Source organism: Rousettus aegyptiacus, unplaced genomic scaffold, assembly GCF_014176215.1.
Source record: "Rousettus aegyptiacus isolate mRouAeg1 unplaced genomic scaffold, mRouAeg1.p scaffold_m13_p_1, whole genome shotgun sequence".
Lineage (NCBI taxonomy): Eukaryota > Metazoa > Chordata > Mammalia > Chiroptera > Pteropodidae > Rousettus > Rousettus aegyptiacus.
Genome location: NW_023416284.1, coordinates 30,742,243 through 30,758,105, shown reverse-complemented (window position 1 = coordinate 30,758,105; position 15,863 = coordinate 30,742,243). Strand labels below are relative to the sequence as shown.

Sequence of the window (15,863 nt, the reverse complement as noted above, 5' to 3'; positions counted from 1 at the left end):
CGCCGGTGGAGGAGCCGGTGGGCGCGCGCGGGCGGGGGGCCGCGGGCGGGGTAGGGCCACCGCACCAAAGACCAGGCCTCAATATGGCCACACGCGGCCCCCCGTAGCGGCGAAACGTGAGCATTTTGGCCTTTTTCTAGGGGGAAGCAACCGGCGCCTTCCACAGAATTCCCCATCAACATCCTCCCTCTTTCCCCCTACTCTCTCGGCAGAGCTCTGCGCTCCTTTTCCCTCGGCGCCTTTGAATAGGGGGCATTTGCCACGGACGCCGTCAAGCCCGCCGCCGCCGCCCCTCCCGCCTCAGAGACTCTCTTCCTTCCTTCCCCTTTTTCCTTACGCAATATACAGAAATGCGCGAGGCGGTGGTTGGTTTTCATTTCTTCTTCGTGGTTGTGTGCATGCGGTGGGATTGTGAGAGTGCGTGCGTGAGCGGTGGGCAGTGTGGACTTCTCCCGTGTGTGGTCTTGGCGATCGGTTGTGCCTCCGAGTGGGATGGTGTCTGCGCTGTTTGGGTGTGTTCATTTGCGTTCTTGGCGGCCTTTCTGCGTTTTCGTCGTTGTGAATGTTAGTTTGCCCTCTTGACATGGGTCCGGTTCTATGTAGGAGGTTGTGTGGCCTTTGCAATTGTGTTTGTGAGGTTTCATTGCTGTGTTGGGCCTATGTGATCTTGACTACGCGGGGTTGTGTGTCCACGGACGACTGCGTTGGACTGATTTCGTTGCGTCATGTTGGACAATGTGCGGGCCGACCAAGTCGGTGTGTGGGGCAGAGTCGGGTTCTGTTTACTCTGCTTCCCTTCCATGGGGCCGGACAGTGTGTGGTCCTGTCTCCTGGGTTGTGTGCTTATGTGCTTGTGTCCTTTAGGAGTGCATTTGCACATCGCTGGGGGGTGGAGGGGAGGGAGAGCGAGAGATGGAGGCGCAAGTTGAGGAGGCGGCTTGGGGGCGGAGAGAGGGATTTCACATTTTATTCCAAATTATGATGTATTCGGAAGCCGATGTTGGTTCGGTTGGGCAGACGGAGCCCGATCGGCGGCTGCTTTGTCCGGGGGCCAGTCTGCGCCTCGGTGTTTCAGGAATTTGGTAGTGAATAGGAGGCTCTTTCAGGCTCCAAGCCGAATTGTGCTCGTCGAGGCTCGCGCCTTCCAGCGCGTAGCCGCCAGCTTCGGTCCCTGCCGCACTCGGGCTTCATCCATTTCTGGTCAGTTTCGCGGGTAAGGCCGCGGGGGTCTGCGGGAGAGCCCCGGACTAGACAGTAGGCGCCTTCTCCTGGCCTCGCACCTTGGGGTGGGGATCCTCGGGGTCATCTCCAAGAAACATTTTTCCATCCCCTCGCCGGGTGAGCAACATTCCCGCGTGCTCCGGTACCCGTCGCATCGGTGACCGGGGCTGGTTCCAAGGGGTCAATGCTGCCCTAGCTCAGGAAGAAAGGATTTTGTTTTGCCAGTTATTATAGTTGCTAATATCATCATCGTCATCTTTTTTTAGTTAAAAAGAATCGTCCAGGAGCAAAGCGGCTTTTCCCTTTCAGCTTCTTTAGATCCTTAACAAAGCAGTGTAGCTTTCCCCCGACTAGCAGTTTATTTATTTTTTTGTTTGTTTGTTTTTTGTTTTTTAAGTTGCTGGTTTAGAGTAGAGAGATAACATGGCGAGAGGGACAGACAGAGACTCGGTCATACAGCAAAAACTAACACCAGGTATAAGTGGATTTCTCTTCTCTCCACTCCTCCCCCCTCCCCCATGTGGATTAGAGGAGGAGAAAGAAAATCTGCATTGAATTGAAACCGGAGGGAAGAATTATTCCTATATTTCCACCAAAGTCTGAGCAAAAAGGAGGCCTATGTAATTAATCCAAGACTTCCATGTGTGATCATAAATTAGATGATTTAGGCAAAACAAATTTTAAAAAAACCTCCGGAAGAAAAGGCAACCTGAATTTCGATACCGCTACACCCTGGGAAGCAGTAGTGCGTTTGATTTTACTCTCCTTCTCTTTGCCTTGTTTATTGCTGCGGGGAATAATTGGAATTCTCCCCTTTTCTGCCGGTCTGAACACCGAAAAATCGAAAATCGTTGTGTAGGGATGGTTGAGGGGAAGACAGGGGCTTCTTTCTTCTCGCTTTCTCTCTCTCTCTCTCTCTCTCTCTCTCTCTCTCTCTCTCTCTCTCTCTCTCTCTCTCTCCCCACCCTCCTTCCTTCCTTCTCTTTCTCCTTTTTTTCTTAATCACTAGGAAGAAAACGGGGTCTGGATTGATCAGATACCCGCCCGCCCCACCTTCGGATCCGCGCGGTTCCGACTTCATTCTTGCGGGAAAGCAGCCTTTCAGTTGGGTTCTGGTTTCGCTTTGGGCTGGAGGCGGACAGGTGAGGGCCGTGGAGAGAATGAGGGGCTCAGAGGCTCTGCCGCATCGACTAGGGTCTGAAGGCTGGATTCCCCTTTTCCCACACACATCCCTGCACCCGTCTAGGCCAGGCTGCGCACGACTCCGCGCGGTGGCCGCAGCTCCGGCCTGACCTGGTTGCAGAGCCAACCGCGTAGACACGTCAGTGCTTAGAAAATATACTTGGCCACACAGAATCAGACATCGCAGTTGGAGGGTCCGAAAATGTTCCGGGCAGCCTGCGGTGGGGCTGTTGCGGGTGGTGCTGGACTAAATAGTTATTACTGATTGGTCAGGTGTAGGGTTTTTTTTTTTTTTTTATGGGGTGGGGGGAGGCTTCAAGCACCTGCAGATTGGGGGGTGGAAAGCTGTTCGTGATTCCCTGGGCTGGTTGGCGAGGACGTGAGGTAATTCCTAGCCATTGACCCCCATTTCTCTCTCTCCCTTCCTCTCGCCCTCCCTCTTTCTCTCCACCCCCATTTTTTTTTTTTTTTTCCTGGAAACTCACTCTGGGCGCGGCAGACCGCCCAGGACCACGCTACGGCCTAACTGCTGGTTTCTCAGGGAGAGAGGGGGAAGCAAAGACCCCCGTCCACGACCTGGACCTCGGCTCCCGCCCCTCTCCGGCGGAGGAGTGGAGATCCTAATCAGAGGGGGCGGTCTCTCTAAATATGCCCCAGGTGAGTTTGGGAGAAACGGGCATCGCATATCGGTGGAAACAGTGTCCGGGAAGGCCTTGGATTCTGGTCCAGGGTCGAGAAGGCTCAGGACAGAGGACAGCCCAGTCTCAGATGGAGGGGGAAGAGAGGGTGAACCAGAGCTGGGAATCTGGGATCTGACTGTCGCTGACTGTGGTCTCTGTGCCTCTATTTTATGGTTTCCAGCAGGGCCTTTTCCTGGGTAAAAACAGCTGGTTGGACTTAGTCCTCCATGCTGCCCCCTCTGCCCTGGTTCTGTGAAGTTTCCCAAGGTTCCTGACTCCGGAGCGTCTGTATCCGGGTGGTGCAGGTTGCCTGAGCCAGGGCCTCTGGCAGCAGGGAGAAGGCGGCGGCCATCCCGGCCAGAGGAGCCCCAACTCTGTGGGACAGGACTGGGACCTAAGGCCTAGGGCGTGGCCGCGCTGGAACCCCCTCCACTCCAGTGGCAGCTGGGAAGGGGTTCTCTTCACTGGAGATTGTTGGTTCTCCAGTATGCTTGGGGCTCTCCCAGGGTGTCTTGCTGGTGTGGGTGCTGTGTGAAGACAAGAGGCCTGGTCTAAGGCGGTGGCTCTAGCCTCTGGCATGGCAGAGACTTTTTATAGAAGAAATTCTCCATTTTGGAATTGGGAGCTGCCTGAGACCCGGTGCCTGCCCTCCTAGGAGCTCCCCGGATTCCCTGTCTTGTTCAGGCACACACGGAAATGTTCTGGCCTTTGGCAACAGATGAAAATCCGGTGTTGGGGGCTGCGAGCTGGGCTTGGCCACACAAAGAGAGGATCGTAATGGTCGAATATGCTAGTGCCATTCAGTTTGAAACCTCCTCCTTCATCTTCCTCAAATAAAAACAAATAAACAAAAATTACTCAGGCTTTCCTTTTAGTAATCTTAACCCAAGCCAAGAGATGGGGTTTAGTTGCTAAAAAAAAACAAAAACAAAAACAAAAAAAAAAACCCTCAAAAACTAAAAAACAACAGCAACCAAAAGTGTTTGTGGGTCTCCTGGTGGCTTCCTCCAGAGCTTGGATCTCTGGCCTGGGTAATCCTGGTTGCAGAAGAGTCCCCCGGGGTTTTCCTGAGGTGCCGGGAGGGGCGGGAAGTGGTGGGCCACACACCCTGGGGACCAATTGTAGGTTTCCTACAGAGAGCCTTAGAGATATAGATATTTATAGGCATCTGGAGAGAGCATTTGGGGCCATGGTCAACTCATCTGGAATATGTGCTCCCCTTGCCCCTCGGGGATCTGCTCCTACGCCAAGCCGGGCGCCATGGAATTAATCAGAGGGTATAAATGTGTCATGAGGAGAGCCTGAGCTCAGTCTGGCAAATGCAGTGCACACCGTTTGCCACTCGGTTAGAAACTGGGGCTGAAGCACATGTCACTGAGCTTACCACAAATTAGGACAGTAAGGTAGGGAACCAGCACTTCGGGGCTTGTGTATTTTGCTATGGGATGATATATTTCTGGTGCATTTCACTGCTTCAGGGGAGCCAGGAGGCCCCAACTGGTGTACCTTGGGTGCATTTCTAGGGGCCAAAGTGTCTTGGCTGTCCCATTCTGTGGATACAGATCTATTGTTTCCGCCATAATTGTAAACTCGCCTCTAGTGAAGCGTTGCGGGATCCACTGCGCTTGCAGCTCCTGTACACCAGGTCTTGGTCTCAGGCAATTTTGTCGTTTCCAGTCAGGACCACAAGGCTGGCACACTCAGAAAAGAGCGCAATCTAAATGGGGATTCCCCATCAGTTTGTGTGTCTGGTTGCAACTGAGCTGAGCTCTGGAGGAGGTCTCAGAAAGTCCAATCTCTTTTCTGGGGTGGGAAGATGGTGCCCAGGTCTCCCTTCTGGTCCTGAGTGGCGCAGTGGCAGAATGGGAGTTCAATGGCTGCCGTGAATGATTAGATGAAATCTGCTTGGGGCTGAATTGGATTTTTGTGTATTTATTTTCTGCTATAAAATACCCCGGTTATATAAGCTGAGAGCAGAAACCTTATTCTGAACATCTTATGAAGCCTGCTGAGTTGATTATATTTTTGTTTGCTTTAAAAATAAAGCAACTTACAAGCATCCCCAGTCTCTGGACCCAGAGTCTCATGGGTTTTTTTGTTTCAGTTCTTGATGGGGCTGGGCTCCATCAGCAATGAAGCAGGGTATTGAAAGAACCTGAGCAGGCTCTCCTGGGGAGTGGAGCCTCTGTGGTTGTCTAGGGGTACAATTGTGAAGGAGAGGAGTGTCCTTGGCTCCGGCGGGGGGGGGGTATATATGGAAAGGTATGTATGGAGGATAGTGCAGACAGAGCAAGATCGGAGTTCTGGTCCTGCTCTGCCACGAATCGGTGTGTGTGACTTGGGCAAGGCAGCAGTCCCTTTTTGTGGCCCAGTCTCCATGTCGGCAATAATGTTTACTAGACCATTTGCTCAGTGCCTTTAAAATATTTAAAGGAGATATTCTTCCCATTTCCCAGAGGACATGCTGAGGCCGAATGAGGATGGAGTAGTGCTGGAAGAGTTTGAGGGCTTTCATATCACCCCTTCCTGTGTCTGGATGGGATCCCAGACCCCAAATAAGCCTCAGGGGCGGTTGTTGAATGCGGAGTCTCCATACTGCCTCAGCCAGGCTTCCCTTACAGACCCCACCTCACTCCTGAGTCGAGCTGAGCAGAAGGAGGTGGGGTGTGCAGGGAGGTAGGTCTGGGATCACCATCCCTTCCTGACGTCTCACCTGTGGTCTGGTGAGAGTCGAGGGCCGCTGGGGTTTCCCGCAGCGGTACAGAATCCACAGAGGATTTGCTTAGTGTAGACAGACACCCCCCGCAGGGAGTAAATACATATTGAACGCGGGTGCTGTTTCCTCGGGATAATTCTCTGGCAGCTTCGGCAGAGTGGACCCCAGGCCCTGTAGCGTCCATTCCCTAAACTCCCTACTTGCACCTCACCAGGTTTCCGAGTGTATGGGTGCAGCAGTAGGCGCGGGACAGATATTGCTGGGAGGTGAAGGTTCGAAAAGCACCCTACCTCCGCGGTACAAATTCCCCGCCAAAATTAAAAGAGGGGCGGGAAGAACTCGGCGGGGGGGGGGTGGGGATTTGTTCCCTCCTCTTCCCTTGCGGCCTGAGAAAGAGGACGGGGTGATATTTCTTTCTTGCCTCTTTCTACATTTCCTTCCTCCTTTTTTTCCCTTCTGTTTTTCTTTCGCTGGCTGTATTCCTTTCCTTACAATGTCTCTGTGGTCTTTCTCCATCTCTGTCCTTTTGGCTCTCAATCTCTGTGTCTTCCAGGCACCCTCCCCTCTTCTCCGAAACCAGCGACCCCTTTTCCCTCCCGCCGCAGCCCCGCTGGGGCTTTAGGCTCCTAGTGTGTGTCCATGTGGCTCTAAGTTTGTCGCCTTTTCTTACGTCTCGGCGCCTGAGTTTCTCTTTCTGCCCTTCACCCCCTTCACCCACCCCACGTCGGTGGACTGGGGGTGGATGTCAGAGCGGGCATCCGCTTGTCTGTCTGTCTGCCTGCAGGATGACGGAGCAGCCGCCGAGCGAGGCGGCACGCAGTGACCCTCCGCTAGAGGGACGGGAGGCGGCCGAGGCCCGCATGGCCCCCCCGCACCTGGTCCTGCTGAACGGCGTCACCAAGGAGACAAGCCGCGCAGCCCCAGTTGAGCCCCCGGTCATCGAGCTGGGCGCTCGCGGCGGCCCCGGGGGCGGCCCCGCCGGTGGGGGCGGCGCCGCGCGAGACTTAAAGGGCCGCGACGCGGCGGCGGCCGAAGCTCGCCATCGGGTGCCGACCACCGAGCTGTGCAGACCTCCCGGGCCCGCCCCGGCGCCCGCCCCCGCCCCGGCACCCGCGGAGCTCCCCGGCGACGGCCGCATGGTGCAGCTGAGCCCGCCCGCGCTGGCGGCCCCCGCCGCCCCTGGCCGCGCGCTGCTGTACAGCCTTAGCCAGCCGCTGGCCTCGCTCGGCAGGTCAGGGCCCGGAAGGAGGGCAGGGGTAGGGAGGGGAAGGGGGCTACGGGCACCCGGGGCTCCCCATCTGCACTTCGGGGATAAGGAACTGAGCGCAGGAAGAGAGAGGGTGTTTTTAAACTCTGGGCTTCAAAGCCTAGAAGCTAGAGTCCCCATATGCAAGTGAGAAAGGAGTCCTCTATCAGCTCGCGCGGGAGAGGAACAGGTGTGGGGTTGCCTTGTGACTGCAGTGCTCCTGGGTGTGTGTGATCCGAGGAGAGGGAGTGCAGGCATGTGGCTGGATGTGAGCAGAAGCATGGTGTGCTTTGTGGTTAGTGGGTAGTGGTCAAGGGAAGGGAGTCCCGTGAATGTATCAGGCAAGAGTGTGGCTGGGTGTGCTGGTTGTGAAGTTCTTTTGGAAGCTTCAGCCATCTATGGACAGGTAAGAAATAAGGATCTGAGGGTGGTTGCAGTGGGCCCCCTCTTCTGCATCTGAATATCTGCTGGAGGGCCCGCCTGTGGAGTGGGTCCTTCTCTCCACAGCCCCTCTGACCCTAGCTAAAGGGTCTGTGGCCCCAAGCCTTTCCTCACCTTGTGAGGGTGCCCATTTCCTTGCTGAGGCCACTGAGATGTTGTAGAGATGGAGGCAGGGTTGGAGTGGGGACAGGCAGTGGGGCAGGGATACACCGCCGCCCCCGTGTGGGGCAGTTAGCCAGTCTGCAGGAGACTTGCTTGAGAAAGAAGTTGTAGAGAGCCCAGAGTTGGTGATGGGGGTGGGGGGCATGTCAGCAGTGGTGAGTCAGGGTTTCCTGTTTGTTGTCTGTCCACAGGGCCCCATGGAGCTAGGGTAAAGGTGGGGTGAGGTTGGGGGGAGGGGACAGTGTGCCCTTTTGTGACACTGGAGTTACACACCAGCAGGTGTGAAGGCCATGTCTGCCTGTGTGAGTACCTGTTGGGAGTATAAATAGTCTGTGGATTGTGTGCTTGTGTTGGGGTAGAGCAATATGTCTTTAAGGGTGTGTGTGTTCATTTTTGCGTTTGTTCCATTCTGTGTGGAGGGGTGCAAGGGTACGGGACCCCTCCTCTCCTTGCTTGTTTCACCACAGAGCGAGGGTGGGGCATTCTGTGTATGTTTGTGCATATGAGCGTGTGTTTCATGCTCCTGCCATCCTCAATTCAGGTGTTAAAGGACCAGGGTTGCCCCGGGGGTGGGGGCTCAAGAACACGCAGGAGGATCCCTAAGGAGCGTCGGTCTCACTTCCACCCTACACGTGATCACGTAATCTGCCTTCTTCCTCCCACAGTGGGTTCTTTGGGGAGCACGATGCCTTCCCTATGTTTGCCACCAACAACCGAGTGAAGAGGAGACCCTCCCCTTATGAGATGGAGATTACTGACGGTGAGTCTGCCTACCCCCGCCTTTGTTAGAGCCCCCTGAAGGAGAGATCATGGAGACTACTCCTAGATGTCTCACATGGATGGGCGGGCTACCTTGGAACCCCAAACTACCAAAATCCTTGCCCCGCTGAGCCCCATGGGACTAGGGAGGAGGAGACATGGGGCCGAAGACGCATTGTGGTGCTTAGCTCAGACCTCTAGAGTCAGTTGCTGTTCCCACTGTATCTCCATTTCTATACTTGGCAGGGATCCTGGGGGAGGGCAGAAATACAAGGTACCCTTCCTCTATGCACTAACCCTCAGGGATTCCCTGCATTTCCTTCCAAGTCCTCTATGGAGTCTAGAGTCTGCTGCCTGCCTGGAACTGCACCTTTGAGGGTCTTCTCCCAAGTCGCTACATAGTGGGGCCTCCTTCTCCCATGTTCCACACTCGGGGCTGAGACCTAGAGTTCCCTTCCTGACATCATAGATTCTGCCCTGCCCTTTCACTTCCCCCAGCAGGGCCTTAGCCTTGCTGTTGTAAACTGCCTGAGTAGTTTTAGGCCCTGAACTTGGGGGAAATGGTTGGATGAGTGGGAAATTTGGAAGACTCCCCTTTTCCAAAGGCTGACCTGATTTAGCAGATGGGGCCCAGCACTAGGGGGACAGGAGAGCAGGCATTTCAGAACTGAGAGATATGGAGTAAATCCCTGGAGCCGGCAGTTCTCAGCCTGGCTGGGGCCTGGGCTCCTGAAGTAAGGGTGCCTGAGGCCTTGGAACCAGGCTGGGATTTATGCAAGGGGCAGATGGGAGGGATGTGTATTGAGCTGGATCTTCTGGAAGGGACTGCTCTGTGGTCCTCTGGAGAGAAGAGAGGCTGGGGTCTGGACAAGGAACAGACCTCAAAAGACCCAACCAGCCTGGGACACAGAGGGAAGCATGATGGGGTATCGGCACTGCTAGGTTAGAGAAGGGAGGTGGGTGTACCAAACAGGAAGTAGACAGGACCAGCCCTGAAGATCCCCAGCGAAGAGGCATTTTCTACAAAAGGCAGAGGCAATGGAAATCAGGCACGGAGGAGAGAAAGGAGGAGATGGGAAGGGGGCGAAGGCTTGGGGAGAGTGCAGGAGGATAAGGAAGCCATTACTCATACTGTTACCAATATTTACTGAGCACCTACTCAGTGGTAGACTAGAAAGAGACAGAGGATGTAGAAGGATGGGCAGACTCAGGAAAGAAGAAGGTGCAGAGAGGTGGGTGGTACTCCGAGAAGGAGCCAGAGAGGAATAGACAGAAATTGGGGCGAAGGTGAGGATGTGAGGGTACAGGATAAGTCTGTGGACTTCGAAATCAGAAATTTAACCAAAAAGAGTGCATAGAAGTGGAACTAATGCAAGGTCTAAAGTCAAGACTTGATATGGTCACTGTTGCTGAACTTCTCTGGGCCTCAGTTTCCTCATTTGTCAAGTGGAGAGAATAGTAGCTTCCTCACAGATAGCTGAAAATTTTCAATGGGGTAAAGTGTCTTGGGGGCCTGGTTTGGGGTAGGTGCCCCTTCCAAAGCCTGTCTAGCTCTAGCTATGACGGCAGTCACAGCGCTCTTTTCTCCTAGCGTTCTCTTGGGATCAGCTAGCGTTAGTCACGGAGCTGGGGCTGGTTCTCCCTGTGTCACAGCTGAGGGACTCCCCCTGTCTGGCCTGGAGGCCGGAGAACAGCAAGTTATTTCCTCCGAGGCACTCAGGATAGGACTGCCCAGCAGGTGTGCTGTATGTTTCCCAGCCTAGGTTTGGCCTTTGGCAAAGAGTCAGCTGGGCTGGGGCCTGTTGGGGTCTGGAAAGACAGTGCAGAAGATGAGTGATCCTCCTGGGAAACCATGGTGTGTGCGTGCACGCATGTGCACGTATGTGTGCGCACATGTGTGTGTATGCACACGTGTAGGTGAGAGAGACAATCAAGTAGAAAGTGTCAGCACGGATGAGTTGGGTCACAGAATGGCTTCAGAGGCAAGGTCTGCCTCTCTCCTGGCCTCAGTCTCCTTAGCTGTGACGTGAGCAGTGGGTCTAAGGTGATGCCTTGACTCCTTTCCTCTTCTCCCCTGCCCAAGTTTCCACATTCTGGGTTCAATTCTGGGTTTCAGGGGTCATGAGAAGAAAGCAAACAAATATGCCAGGACTGGCAGTCCTTTTGGTGTGCAGGGCTTCCCAAGGACTGCTGGGAGCCTGGCTCTGTGCTTCATTGTTGAGGGGAGAAGCGACCACCCCAGCCCAGGAGCTCAGGAGCACTAGCAGGGCCCATCTCTGTTGTCTCTGGCTTTGGGAATCCTGGGTCAGGCTTGGGCATTTAGGCTGTTGCAGCTGTCAGACACCTGCCTAGAGCTTCAGGCTGAGCTTGTGCTTAGCTTTTTCTCTATTCCTGTCCTAGAGGGGGATTGCTCACTGTATAAATCCTTTCCCCTCTGGTCTCTGCTTTCTCCTCCATGTCCCCATCTGTGAGCATGTGACCAAACATTTACCAAACCCTTATTCTGTGCATTCTGTCACCCTTAGAATAAAATCTCCACATTTTACTGCAGGGCCTACCCTGATCTCACCCACACTAATCCAGCCAGGCTGGCTTCAGCCATTTTCTAGCTCAGGGCCTTTGCACATGCTGTTCCTGCTTCCCTTCTTCGGCCTTAAATTCTTACCTTACAGATGTCATCTCCTCCAAAAGGCGGTTCCCAGCCACCTTAGCTAAACATGGTAGCTCCTTTCCATTTTTAATTTATGGTCGGCCTCCTGTCTGTTATCATTTGCCACTTGTTCATAATCCGTCATCCCCATTAAAAGGGAAACTCCATAAGGGCAGGCATTCTGTCTGTTTTGTTCACCATTATTCATTTCGTGCCTAGCACAGTGCCTGGTTGTTAGGAAATAACTGGTGAATGAACAACAATAGCGAACATTTATTGAATGAATAATCTGAGGCAGGTATTGTCTTAAGGACTTTGCCAGTGTTAGTTGTCAGACCCATGTGATGATCTTATGACTTGAGTGACTAGTATTATCTCCATTTTACATATGATGAAACTAAAGAAGGGAGAGTTTAAGTAACTGGCCCAGAGTCACTATCTAGTGAGTAATAGTCAGAAATTCATCCCAGGAAGTCTGGCTCCAGAGTTTGTCTTCATTACTAGTGTTATCTGGTCTCTTAGTACAAGTGAGTGAGTGAATAAAGGAATGGTTTGTGGTCCCTGTTCTCAAATGTCTCACAGCCCAGAGAGAGAGAGACAAACAGAAGCATACAGCAGTGATCAAGAGTGGGGACGACCCAGGGATTATAGGGCCATAGTGGCTGGTTAGATCTCTGGAGGGGTTGAGGGAAGTCCGGAGCAAGAAGGAAGCAAATGAACTGGGTTTTAAAGGATGAGTAAGAGTTTTCTAAGTAAAAGGAAAGAAGGCATTCTAGGTTTCCCAGGTTTCTCAATAGGTGGTTTGTTTCCTTCCCCACAAGAGAAGTTGCCTTAGGAGATCTCCAGCCTACTCTCCTAACCCTTGTCCTCCTGCCCTCTAGGTCCCCACACCAAAGTCGTAAGGCGCATCTTCACCAACAGCCGGGAGAGATGGCGGCAGCAGAATGTGAACGGGGCCTTTGCTGAGCTCCGCAAGCTGATTCCCACACACCCCCCAGACAAGAAGCTCAGCAAAAATGAGATCCTCCGCCTGGCCATGAAGTACATCAACTTCCTGGCCAAGCTGCTCAATGATCAGGAGGAGGAGGGCACCCAGCGGGCCAAGCCTGGCAAGGACCCTGTGGTGGGGGCTGGTGCAGGGGGTGGTGGAGGAGGGGGCGGTGCACCTCCAGATGACCTCCTGCAGGATGTGCTGTCCCCCAACTCCAGCTGTGGCAGCTCTCTAGATGGGGCAGCCAGCCCAGACAGCTACACAGAAGAGCCTGCACCCAAACACACGGCCCGCAGCCTTCATCCTGCTATGCTGCCTGCCACTGATGGAGCTGGCCCTCGGTGATGGGTCTGGGGCCATCCTGGACCAGTTAGGAGGGCACCTTTAAGCCTCTGGGACTACGGGCTTCAGGGCAGGCAGGCGAAGATTGGGCAGCTCTGAAGCAAGGCAATGGACTTGATGAGCTTTCTTTGATATCTGAACTTTAGGAAGTCCAAACTACTCCTGGGGCTGGCTTTCTTGTTTCCTGCCTCAGTAGGAGAACAGAAAAATGGAGCAAAGTGGTAGGTACTTTTTATGAAGACGGCACAGTCTTCCCCCTTCCCCAGATCCCTAAGACTTCTTAAGAGGCTCTAGCAGCACTGCTTTTGGCCTGGAGCTTGGGAGCCCTGTCTTTGCTGAGACCTAGGGTTGTCAGCAGTCGCCTGAGGCTTTCAGCAGCCTCTGCATTGCCTTTAGCCTCTCCCAAACTGGCTGGGGTGGCTTTTGTGGCCACTCTGTCCCAATATATAGGTACCCAATAGCTGCCCGTTTCATGAGCCCCATCTTCATCCAGGCCCATGTTTGTCCATCCAGCTTGCCAGCTGCTGCAGACTCACAAGCCTTGAGGTGCCTTCTTCAGGGCCTGGTTGAAGAAGATGGCCAGTGGACCACCTACTCCTGACTAGCTGGGTCAGAGGGTTGGAAAACACAGGAGCTCTTGTTTCTTGCCCTGGAGATCGAAGCTCTTCTTTCTCTTCACTGAAACTTGCCTTCCTAATCCTTGTGGTTGTGGGGACCAAGTCCACAGCTGTGAGCTTGCCCTTTGTGTGAAGGCAGAGAAAAGGAGAATGATTAGAGGAAATTGAGCAAGAGCTATTTAGGGCACATGGGATTCAAATTCTGGTGGTGTCTCAGAGCTACCTGCCTATATTTTCAGCTACACCCCACTGTTCATGTGGTGAGCAAATACCAGTGTGCTGATGGGCACGTGTTGGTTCTGAGAGTAGATGTGAGCCCCATCTCTGCATTCTCCCAGATGCTCAGAGAGAACTCCCTGCTGCGGGATGTCTGTTTGCCGATGGTCTAGTCTGTGTTCTGAACTGAGCACAAACTCTGACCTAGGAGTTCCTGGCAGTTGGGATTTTTTTTCCCCCTGGCACTGAGATTTTTGCTTGACTACAGTGATGATTAGTGGGATCTTTAGGTTTTGATATGACCCAGGATCTAGCCCCAATCCTAGGACATGGGGAATCCAACCAGAGACCAGGCCCTGGCTGAGACCCAAACATATGCACATTCACTTAGCAGAATCTTAATAACCCTCAATTGTGCAGCTTTCTGTCATCACGGGTATGTGTGGGAGGCTGGCTTAAAGCAATAGGAGCGCCCCCCTCCAAAAGTTGTACACATTTTCGTAAATCAAATTCTTATTCTTCATCTTTTAAAGAAATATTACTGCAAGTCCTTTTGTAAGTGAAGAATCCTTTTGTAGAGCAGACCATTGCCCCCTCATTGATCTCCTGTGTCAATCCAGATGGTGGGACGTGGTTTTCTTACGGCTAAGCCCGCCTGTGAACTGCGTTTCAAGCCCATGGAACAAACGGCACAGAAGTCCCACCTGTTATCGTAAGCTCAAGTCACCCCAGCCATCTCCCCCCAGGCTCTGCCTTCGAGGTCAGAGGGGTGTGAACATGTGGCCCTTCCCTGTCCATGGTGACATGGAAGAGCCAGCACTGTGGCTGTTTGGAAATGCCCTTACATACTTTGGGTTTCAGCCCAGGGCTTGCCCTTGCTGCGACGGGGCCTCAACCTCGAACACAGCTGTGTGCAGACAGGGAATGCTCCCTGCTCCTCTCCCCTTTTAAGTTTGAGATCCAGTTCATAGAGGTGGGAGCAATATGGTTAACCCTTGTAGTGCTGTGACTCTCCATCCCATGTCAGCCCCCAAAAGTATACTTCGATGAACATGATGATGGCTCCAGTGCTTAGAAGCCTTATTAGGAGTCCCTTCTGTGTGAAGATGCAGCATCTGTCCTGGGTCTTAAGGCTGCGTTGCTTCCCAGTGGATTAGTTTGACTTGGGAGTGAAAAGCGGCCACTGTGTGAGTGGTTGGATGGGTGTCAGGAGATGGATCGCACATTCCATCAGGAACTCAAGCTTCTGGCTCCCTCTTCTCTCAGACTCCCCGTGTGACTTGGACAAATGATCTTTCTGTCACTGTGTCATCAATACCCTGCTTGGCTGTCTCGTAGGGCTGTGGTATGAACTGAGTGGAATCATGAAAGTGGAAACATTCTGAGACCATAAAGAACTCTGTTGCCCTTAATAGCAATCCTGAAGTGGGGTTTCCTACCCTGAGTCCAGTGGGCCAGTCTGCCTGACTGCACAGCATTTGGGTAACTTAGGTTCTAAACCACTTTTGCCTGAGTTACCTAGATTGTCCTCATTTCTCCAGATTGACCTCATTTCTGCCTTATTCTAAGGCAAGGTACAGGAGTGAGAATGGAAAAGAGATATGGGAACGTGGGCAGAATATGTAAAATGTAGTGCAGCTACCCAAAATGGGTCTGGATAGGGAAGCACAAAGCTCCAGGTCTTTGTAAGAACTAGAGAAGATCCATACTTTTTATTCTCATTTCCAACACCTCTCCCCAACACCATACCTTTCTCCTTCCTTTGCCTCCTCCTCACCCATGAAGAAATGGTAACATTCCAAGAATAATATCTGTACAAAAGGGAAAACATAAAAAAAAAAAGCCATGAGAACAAAGATGACTCTTAACAACAGGAGAGCCTCCCATCTTTCAAGCAAAAATCATATTTTATTTGTAGTGGCAAACGATGAGATGGTACAACCTTTATCTTTTTTTGAAGACAAAACCAAGGGCACAGCGTCTGTAGTCAGCTGACAACTACTCGGCCTTGGGGGTGGTCTGGTCGTACTTGTGATGTCAGTGGTACATGGCCCCTGCCAAAGGCTTGCCCCCTGCCCATGTACATAACGCGGTGTTCCTGTGGGCGGGCCCAGCACTTTCCGTCAATGTTGTACTGTACGTGATGAATTGATGAATAGTGTTGGTCTCTGCATTTTTCTGCAGAAGAGGAGTGATCGCTCCAGGTACCTTGACCTTTGTACAGCCCAGAGGCCAACACTGTGGGCGTGTGACTCTTTAGCAACAAAACCCATGTGGTGATGATGTGTGTATATATATATATGGATATATTGGGAAGATTTCTAAATAAAAGTTTTACAAAGGTGGCTGGACTCTGCTTGCATATTGCACCCCTAGGCCTGAGAGTTGGGGGGTTGAAAGGCATGGCAAGAACCTGTCTCCCTAAAATGGGGTCCTCCAGAGTGGGATCCCACCCTCTACTCTGAGGCTTCCCCCTTAGGATTTCCATTCTCTTTCCTCTGCTGGACCTCACAAACAGGACCTCTTCTCAGCATTGTGTACCAGTGCTTTCCGCTCAGGGCTGCCCTGCGAATATTTTCCTCTGTATAGAGTTCAGCTCCCATGGCTGGGGCAGTTGCTTTTATTATAGGTTCAGAACGG

General features: G+C 52.9%; 1 protein-coding gene across 5 annotated transcripts; it reads left to right on the top strand.

Annotated features, from left to right (window-relative positions):
• TAL1 (TAL bHLH transcription factor 1, erythroid differentiation factor) lies at nt 1–15,568 on the top strand. Of its 5 annotated transcripts, none has more exons than XM_036233633.1 (5): nt 1–116; nt 2,903–3,060; nt 6,584–7,030; nt 8,314–8,408; nt 11,939–15,568. In XM_036233633.1, exons 3-5 carry the CDS (start codon nt 6,585–6,587, stop codon nt 12,391–12,393), a joined length of 996 nt encoding a protein of 331 aa, XP_036089526.1. In that variant the 5' UTR covers nt 1–116; nt 2,903–3,060; nt 6,584; the 3' UTR covers nt 12,394–15,568. The 5 variants fall into 5 exon arrangements, with proteins under 5 accessions (XP_036089526.1, XP_036089535.1, XP_016006842.2 ...); XM_036233642.1 differs by lacking the exon at nt 1–116 and adding an exon at nt 123–512; XM_016151356.2 differs by lacking the exon at nt 1–116 and adding an exon at nt 123–1,200.
• The last annotated feature ends 295 nt before the right edge of the window (nt 15,569–15,863 follow it).